This window comes from Aedes albopictus, chromosome 3 (genome assembly GCF_035046485.1).
Source record: "Aedes albopictus strain Foshan chromosome 3, AalbF5, whole genome shotgun sequence".
In the NCBI taxonomy this organism is placed as follows: domain Eukaryota; kingdom Metazoa; phylum Arthropoda; class Insecta; order Diptera; family Culicidae; genus Aedes; species Aedes albopictus.
In genome coordinates, this window is record NC_085138.1 from 319,515,466 (window position 1) to 319,525,424 (window position 9,959).

Sequence of the window (9,959 nt, forward strand, 5' to 3'; positions counted from 1 at the left end):
TCTTGTTAGCAGCTGTTGTTCAAGCTTTGTAAACAAATGCATGCACGGATCTGTCACATGAAAAGGCCTATATTGTGAGTGTTTGCATCTCACTTGCCCATAATAGACTCACTTCACAGTTCGCAAGCCAAAACAAAGGAGTATTTGAATGCATCCAAATATAACCGTTTGCAATTAATTTGCGATCCGGTGGTTTTTGATGCCCAAGTTGCCGTATAGGCTGTAGATTGTGGATGTCGGCTATTCTTTTCACATACGCATATGCGAACGACACTAGCCATCACCACACATTTGATTTTTAAGCACTTTTTGTTCCCTCTATTTTGGAGGGGAACCGAACTTGCATGCGAGATCTCATTCATGCATTTATTGATCTCACGCACTGAGATCTAATATTGTTTTCTCCCGGATCACAAATTATCACTAGGAGTTAAAACTAATAAATTTAATCTTTTAACGTCCACCGTCCTACGTACAAAAATGTAATTCTTGGCACTCGTAAACTACGTGCACTAATCACTCGCGAATTATAAAATCACTTTTCTCTGCTAATTTTATAATTTAATCGAGCCGATACGAACCGCACTTTTGTACTTAGCAGCAGTGTTGCCAGTTAAAACGTTAGTTCGTTAGTTCGTTAGTTCGTTAGTTCGTTAGTTCGTTAGTTCGTTAGTTCGTTAGTTCGTTAGTTCGTTAGTTCGTTAGTTCGTTAGTTCGTTAGTTCGTTAGTTCGTTAGTTCGTTAGTTCGTTAGTTCGTTAGTTCGTTAGTTCGTTAGTTCGTTAGTTCGTTAGTTCGTTAGTTCGTTAGTTCGTTAGTTCGTTAGTTCGTTAGTTCGTTAGTTCGTTAGTTCGTTAGTTCGTTAGTTCGTTAGTTCGTTAGTTCGTTAGTTCGTTAGTTCGTTAGTTCGTTAGTTCGTTAGTTCGTTAGTTCGTTAGTTCGTTAGTTCGTTAGTTCGTTAGTTCGTTAGTTCGTTAGTTCGTTAGTTCGTTAGTTCGTTAGTTCGTTAGTTCGTTAGTTCGTTAATTCGTTAATTCGTTAATTCGTTAATTCGTTAATTCGTTAGTTCGTTCGTTAGTTCGTTAGTTCGTTCTTTAGTTAGTTCGTTAGTTCGTTCTTTAGTTAGTTCGTTCGATAGTTCGTTAACTCGTTAGTTAGTTAGAATGAGTGAGAAAAAGTCTATTCCGTGTTTTTCTTATTGGAAACCTTGTTCGAAAAATAGAAAACCATTACGTGTGTACACATAAAATTTCATTTGCGTTTCATTGTCGATCTTTCGCGACATTCTCATTTAACGTGTACTGTTGATACAATTATTGTTTGACGTTTTGTTCTTTCTTTTGAAGAGTTTACTTTCCATTAAGTCTCGAACAGTGAAGCAAAAACAAACAAATCCAAACTCAATCGCAATGAACTTCGGCTAATTTTTAGTTTTTCAGAATCTCTTGAGGGATTTCTTTGCACTGTTGGATAAAACTTACTTCGACGGCGATGGATTTATGCCGTGCTTGCGGTGGCAGCGCCACCACGAGTCAGAATGAGGACGAAAACATCACCCAATTGGTCGATGCCTACAACAAGCTGACGGGCATACAGGTAAGTCGAGCTATTATTATGTGAAGGTCTTCATAGGGCTTTAATTGATTATTTTAGCTATCCGAAGTTGTGGACACCGGGCCGATGTTGTTCTGTGATGATTGTATAAAGGAACTCAATCACTTCGATAAGTTCCGAAGGAAATGTCTCGAGACTTATCAGAGGCTGAAGGATGTGGTAAGTACAGTAAGATGATTAGTACCGTGATTTCGGGTGAAATTGATCAGCTGGGTGAAATTGATTATGCAGCCGGTAAACACGCAGACATTCATCGAGTCAAGACCAAGCTGAGGGGATCTAAATTCGATACCTGATCTCTATCAATCAGAAACTGATTTTCTTCATAGTCGACATCGAACATCTCTCACTGCACGGAACCACCAAACTACCCAAAATTGAGTTCTTTTGACGCAATCCCATAGTTCCGCCCAATAAGCCAAATTTGAGTAAATCGATTAAACTCACACTAGGTAAATTGCCTTTACATCCAGCAAAAAAATATACTTAAGGGTGGACGGGACGATCGGGGAAATATCCGCCATTGCTCTGTTGCTACTAAGATGGTAATCTCAGATTCTACTTCATATTTTGCAACAAAAACCTATCACTGTGTATGCTCACTTGGAGTGCATATGCTGATTGTTTTTCAGCATCTTCAGTGCGATAGAACTCGAGATTACCATCTTCAAAATCGCGAGGCAAATTGTTAGAAAGAGAGACAAGATAGGAAAAATAACACGGCGTCCCGTTTCACCTTAAGAGCAGGTAAATTCAACCCAAGACCCCCCTCATTCAACCCAAATTTGAGTATACCTACATTCAGGCTTGACAGAAACTCCCTCGCGAGAAAATGAGGAAGCGATTTTCTGAGGAGGTAAAATAAAACTCAAAAATCACAACGCAAATCCTCAACAGCACCGAGCGCGAGCTTGTCGCGCAGCGAGGAGTTCGCCCAAAACTCAAAATTGTTTGTTGTGTTTCTCACGTCCACTCACACTCAAAAAGCTCTCGCGAGTTCCACTCCCATATAAAGAAAGACTCTCGAGGCGAAAATCGCACTCAAAAACCCGAAATAATCATCGGCTCTTTTTTCGTTCCCCTCTTACTCGCTCAGTTTTTATTGCCTCTCTGTTGGTGGTTCGTTCGCTCCCTCGCGACGAGGCAGAAGCAAAACACCGCTCTAGAGCTTGTTGCAAAACTCTGTTGATTTCGAGGAGGATTATCAAGCCTGCCTACATTTACTCAAAATTGGCTTATTGCGCTCAAGGACCCCCATTGGGTAGACGCATCTCTGTTTGTTTTTGACAACATCGGTGGGGGAAAGAGGGAAAACCAACCTAATTATGGGTAACTAAATAAAAGAAAATCGGGTTAAGTACGGTTCCTTTGAATTCCACTAAGAATTTGCATCCTTTGACAGATACGTATTTCGACCTCAACTGTAAGGTCGTCTTCAGTGTCTTGTACTTGACTCGACTTGACTGTACTTGTCGAGTCAAGTACAAGACACTGAAGACGACCTTACAGTTGAGGTCGAAATACGTATCTGTCAAAGGATGCAAATTCTTAGTGGAATTCAAAGGAACCGTACTTAACCCGATTTTCTTTTATTTACAGATATTCCCCTAACAAGCCCAGGTTAATCATCATTATGGGTAACTAGTTTATTCGATATACTCAGCTTTGAGTAAATCGACCCAAAAATTAGGTAGTTTGATTTCTCCGTGTGGTTGACCGGCATGCGGCCTACACTGAAAATATTTTACACGTTCGAGCCACATGTTTCAAACATGGATTCTCACCACTTGGGGAACATCTGAATTTAACGTGTCAAACCAATCATAGATTCACTTTTCGAAATCATGTGTAAAACACGTTAGTTTGGCATTATTAATGTCAAATTTCTTAGAATATCATTACCAGGAACCAGCCGCGGGTTCCTGTTCACCCAAAAATGAAGTATGCTGAGACATACTTACCGCGGGCGAGATTGATGATGTACATTAAGTTGTAGGTGAACCATTTTCATTGTCGATACATAAAGGGGCTGTCCATAAACCACGTGGTCATGAGGGGGGGGGGGGTGGGTTCGGCCAATGACCATTTTGTATGGACGAATAAAAAAAATTTGTATGGACTAATGACCACGCCGGGGGGGGGGGGGGGGGTGGGGGTTTGAGAAGTCCCAAAAAAATGACCACGTGGTTTATGGACAGCCCCAAACACACTGTCAAACACGGTCAAATCATGTGTAAAAGACAGTGGTTTAGAACCTAAACTATTCAACATCTGATTCAAAATAGGCACCCGACTGCCTATGTATTGTTCTGTTCTGAAACTTTTGCCAGTCTTGGTAAGGTGGTATGAACTACCAACCAAGCCGATCTGTTTAAAAGCACAGGTCGCACGGCAGAAGTTTCACGCATTCGATGTATTCGTTCAATACATGGCCTACTTGCAGAGATGGAAACACTCTCATCGTGAATCAACTCGCGAGTGTAAAAGCAACAAACGGTTTACTCACGGTGCCGAGAGTAAGCCGTGTGTGGGTTTATTCGCACCCGCTTGCTTCACGAGTATGAAGCAAAACAAAAACAAAAACACTCATGAGTGGAGATGCAGGAATTGCATTTTAGTGCGATTTTAATGGCAAAACAAGTAAGAAACCGTCAGATAGTAGTGTTTTGTGCTTTATTGTTCCTGAAAAGTAAATCTGTCGGCCGTGTAAATTCGTTTTTTCCCAAAATTGAAAAATGTTCAGAGCTGCTTCGCGAATCAATCACGAGTGCTACCAGCTTCGTTAGCTCGCGAGTGAAGGAAGTGCGAATATATTCTGGCTTCTGTTGTTCACGAGTAGGACAGCTTTGCGTTTGTGTCTACTCAGCTGCATTCCTCACTATTTTCCATCCCTGCCTACTTGCCTAATTTCACCTTCTATAAAATTTTCACACTTGTTCGCTACCTAGCGAGTTCTATCATATCTATCATTTCATTATCCACTTTGATCTCTACTCCCTTATACTATGAGTAGAAAGAGACCGATATAGCCACAAGATCATCAAGTTAATTATAGAATACGGTCGATAAATCAGTATATGATATGAAAAGTTTGGCTCAAAAAGAAAAAGTGTTCTATCCTATAAGATCGAAAAAGCTAATAGGAAGAACACGCCGCGATATAGACATACCTCTATGAACGGAGTGCGAATTCCGAAAAAGCTACCGATCGATAGAATTTGTGATGAAAACAGAACAATACATAGGCAGTCGGGTGCCTGAAACTTTTGCCAGTCTTGGTAAGGTGGTATGAATTACCAACCAAGCCGATCTGTTTAAAAGCACAGGTCGCACGGCAGAAGTTTCACGCATTCGATGTATTCGTTCAATACATGGCCTACTTGCCTAATTTCACCTTCTATAAAATTTTCACACTTGTTCGCTACCTAGCGAATTCTATCATATCTATCATTTCATTATCCACTTTGATCTCTACTCCCTTATACTATGAGTAGAAAGAGACCGATATAGCCACAAAATCATTAAGTTAATTATAGAATACGGTCGATAAATCAGTACACGTTAATATAGCTTGCTGTTTTAAACGATACATTAACGTGAAAAAGAACATGGATGAGGCGTGTCGATTATTTTCAGTGTAGAATCTTTGTGAGTGATCTTTTTTTTTTATTTACTTGGGCATTGTCCTAACTGGGATAAAGCATGCTTCTCAGCTACGTGAGCACTTCCAGTTATTAACTGAGAGCTTCTTCTGCCAATGACCATTTTACATGCGTATATCGTGTGGCAGGCACGACGATGCTCTACACTGAAAATAATCGACACGCCTCATTTATGAACTTTTACACGTTAATTTATCGTTTACAACAGAAAGCTATATTAACGTGTAATTCTTTTGAATCAGATAGTTTAGGTTCTAAACCACTGTCTTTTACACATGATTTGATCGTGTTTGACAGTGTGTTTATGTATCGATAATGGAAATTGTTTGCCTTCAACTTAATGTACATCACCGAACTCGCCCGCGTTAAGTATGTCTTAACATGCTTCATTTTTTGGAGAACAGGAACCCGCTGCTGGGTACTAAAATATTCTAAGAAAATTATCATGTTTGAAACATGTGGCTCGAACGTGTAGATATTTTCAGTGTATGCCCAAGTAAATTATCTTTATGAAAAGTTTCTGGATCGACTGGGAATCGAATCCGTCACCCTCAGCATGGTCATGCTCAATACCCGTGTGTGAAGCATAAATGTTTCAAGGATTCAAGTACATATATTTGATTAGCCAATGTATATTGCAGAAAGTGGAAGCCTGGCAAGAAGACGGTGCCATGTACTGTTTAGTGAAAATGGAAGATGAAGACGCGAATGACACTGGAAACTTATCTGATAAAGAAGACCCTCACAAGGATCTTGCTAAGCAAAATACCAAGAGCAAAATTGAAATAAAAGAAGATGACTCTGAAGAGTCTGAAGAGGAGGAGGATGAGGAAGGGGCTGATGATGGAGATGATGATGATGATGATGCTGATGCAGACTTTGCCGTTAGTAACGATGATAATAAGGATAACGACGACGACGATGATGATGACGATGAAGACGAAAATGTCCCCTTAGTTGATGTTCTCAAAAAGGTTAGTATATGCTAATTTTTAAATTTATCTTTGTGTATTTTAAACATACATAAGGTAGTTCTAAACGTGCTTAGACTCATCCTCCCACATTACAGAAACCTAAGAAAAAGCGTGATACGCGGGTCCGCGTCCGGAATCGAGGCAAGGCGAACAAAAAAGAGCCCATGAAGTTCCTCGACTGCCCGAAATGTCCTTCGAAGTTCTTCTACCAGCATCGCCTTGAAGCTCACCTTCGAGTTCACGAAGGGCTGAAACCGTTTCTCTGTAAACTCTGCGGCAAAAGCTTCATCACGTACCGGAACTTCAAAACGCATCACATCCAGAAGCACACAGACGACAAGATTCGCATTCCTTGCGGATTTCCAGGCTGTGAACAAGTGTTCGCCACCAAACAGGGTGCCAAGAAGCACCGGTTGCGAACCCACGATCCGAACTACCAAATACCTGAACAGACGCCATTCATTTGTGATACCTGTGGAAACTCGTTCACAACGAACGGTGGCCTCAAACGGCACAAATATACTCATAATCCGGAGGAGCTGCCGTACAGTTGTACTTACTGTCCCAAAAAGTACCACACCCGATCCAAACTAGTCAGCCACACGAAACGGCACCAGGGCATATTCGACTTCGAGTGCCCACATTGTGGCCAGAAGAAGGCGTCCAGGTACGAGGTCAACCAGCACATCAAAAATGTGCACGAGAAGCAGAACAAATCGGAGCCCATTCCATGCACAGTGTGTCAGATGGTGTTCAGCAGCAAGAGTAAGTTCTAGTCAGTCGTAGATGAGCCATCTCATACCATTCTACAAATCTATGTTTCTTACAGCGTGCCTCAAGCGGCACATCGACGTTGTGCACATGAAAATCAAGAGGTTCACCTGTCCGATTTGTGGGTTCTTGTTTAGCCAGAAGGATCACCTCAACAGGCACTTGAAAAGTCACAAAAGGCAAGGAGACATTGTTAATTTGCCGGCTGCGGATGCTCCTCCGGTGAGTAATTCTGTCGATGGGGAAGGAATTGAGCTTGTGCCATGATGAGAATCTTGTAGCGAAACGGTAAAAATAAAGATGTCAAGAGATATTACAACAGTGAACTTTATTGGATATCACAAGTCGTTCATTTGTTCAGATTACGTTGGCACCTGTAAGCTATAGATCAGAAGTTTGTGGTAGATGTCTGACAATGAGCATCTCTCAGTGTGATAAGTGTCTCATCCCTCACTATGCCAACAAACTAATATGATAAGGCTGCCACAAAAGTTCAGCCTATTGGACGCAGTGGCTTAATTTCCCCAACAGGGGAGGAAAAAAAAATATGATAAGGCACGCACAATGCCCACGATCCACCCGGGGTAACGGGGTGACAGCTGCTGACGAGATCATAGCAAGCCACGATTCTTCCTCTTCCTTCGGCCAGTGTCTGACCACGTCGGATGCATAGTGTATCAGGTCGCTTCGCTGGGCGATTCTCATTCAGAACAATTTAAATATTAGCTAGAAGTAAACCAATTAAGAAGAAAGAAGAAGCTGAACGAGCGGATGAAAGTAAGTACAGCGCCCGTTCGCTCGTTGCAAACCCGCTCATTGCAACGCTTTTTGGTTGCAAGTCCGCTAATAGGCTCCTAAAGTCCTATCGGGATTCTTGTTTTAAACCATAATATATGGTTCAAGAGTACATATTTACTCATTTTTTGACGTTTTTATTAAACGTAGTTGAAGATATATAATTTTTATTTTTTTAGCCTTTTGTCTCGTCCCTAGCTTATAACACATACTTTGAGTGATTTTTTTTCACCGTGTATGTCAGATAGAAACATTTTTGAAATCCCAGTGCGAAAAATGTCGAGGTCAGTCACACAAGGTTGACCTCAAATGTCAAAGTAGAACTATTTACCATTTTACTTATTTCGAATTTTCTCATTATTCCTTTGTTTTTAAAGTTCGAGTAAAGTACAATTCCGATTTGAATACCATGCTTGATCGTATTATTCAATATAAGCGAGATTTCGTCTTTAATTTTAGGACCCTATTGCAAAATTTGACAAGTTTTTGCAATTAAAAAGCAATCAAGTGTCAAATTCGTGCTGTCAGTTATGCTGTCAGTGCATTTTGATGCACTTTAGTGTCAAAGTGACGTTGCAATTAGCGAATGGCATTCGCTCGTTGCAAAGTAAACATTTTGCAACGAGCGAACGGCCGCTGTACGACAGTGCGGTAGGTGATAGGCACTGTTCAAAAAGTGTCAGAGGGTGAAACATGGCCTGCTGAAGCTGCGCAAATCGTTGGCTCTGGCCAAAACTGAGTACGATCTCCTGGAACGAAGTGCTGCAGACGCGAGCAAGGAGGAACAATCCACGTAAACGGAAAGCTTCCTCTTTGCGGGTAACGCGACAATGCAGCACGAGACCATGCAGCTCGCCGGGGCCGTAGCGGAACGGTCAAGCCGCCCTACGACTCATGCTCATGGTGGAAGCCTGCTGGAAAATTACGGCCCAAGAAGCGTTCGGCAGAAACGGGCGCGAAGCCGAAGCGAGAGGAAAATGGAGCGGTCAGCGCGAGTAACCAGACTACCAAGCCGGTTGCGAAACGCGCAAGTGGCAGGGAAACAAAGCCCCAACAAACCAATCCCAAGAAGAGTGGTGGCCAATAAGTTGAAATAAGTTGAGAAAAGGAAAACCAGCCCGCAAGCACGAACGGAGCGACGCGCTGGTCTTAAAAACCGAGGCAGACACATATGCCGAGGTGCTAAAGGCCATGCGGGCGAAAATTTTCTCTCACCGCTGGGCGCGGATGTAAAAAGCTGAAGAAGGATGCAGCCACAGAAGGTGCATCCTATAAAGCACTAGCCCTGGAAGTATTTGGAGAAAAAGTACAGGTAAGAGCTCTAACAACGGAGGCAACTCTCCAGTGTAAAAACCTCAGGGTGGCCACAGACTCGGGAAATTCGGGAAAAAGTCGGGAATTGAAAATCATCGGGAAAAATGCGGGAATAAGTCGGGAATTTTGTTTATGATCGGGAATTTTTAAAATTATGTGTGACGCCTCCAGAATGTGATTTCATAATCCAAATCTGCATCATTTGAGCATTGGTTTCTGAATTACGAGTGACTTCTTGTTTCATAGAGATTATCCGTTTGACCGGTTTTTATTGTCCAGATGCTCAAATCAACGTTTAAATCTCAAATTTAAGTACAAACATATTTTAAATCACAATTTTTAAAATGAAGCTTTGAACAACTAAAAAAATCTATAAAACGTGAAAAAAAGTACCGCAAAAAAAAATACCAGCATTATTTTTTGCAGTACTTTTTTATAGATTTTTTTAAAACTTTGAATGATTTTATCAGATATGCCATAAAATACTTCTCCAACATTTTCTTAGAAAATTTTTACCTTGTTACATTTGTATCAAAATGGAGAAATTAGTGACATAGGGAATCGCGCCACTTGGGCGGTGCCTTCTATATTCGTCTGTTTTCCACTCTAACTCAGTCAAATTTGAACCAATTGACACAACTTTTGGAATGTGGTGAGATAGGTATAGTATCTACCCGTGTTCAACATTTCAAGTCAATTGGTTCAAAATAAGACGAATATAGAAGCCACCGCCCAAGTGGCGCGATACCCTAGTTTTAGTTCTATCAAGATTTTTTATATAGTAGCTCCTTGTAGTATTTGGGATTTTTGTCGAAACATCTGGCTGAGCT

The 9,959-nt window shown here is 41.3% G+C and overlaps 1 protein-coding gene across 1 annotated transcript; it reads left to right on the forward strand.

Annotated features, from left to right (window-relative positions):
* Positions 1 to 1,490: 1,490 nt before the first annotated feature.
* Positions 1,491 to 7,326, forward strand: LOC109401310 (GDNF-inducible zinc finger protein 1; the record flags this gene model as incomplete). The annotated part of the gene is given in 5 exon segments (XM_029865524.2): positions 1,491 to 1,595; positions 1,653 to 1,772; positions 5,917 to 6,249; positions 6,345 to 7,014; positions 7,079 to 7,326. Coding segments are annotated over 5 exon segments (1,437 nt in total). The 3' UTR covers positions 7,288 to 7,326.
* Between the last annotated feature and the right edge of the window lie 2,633 nt (positions 7,327 to 9,959).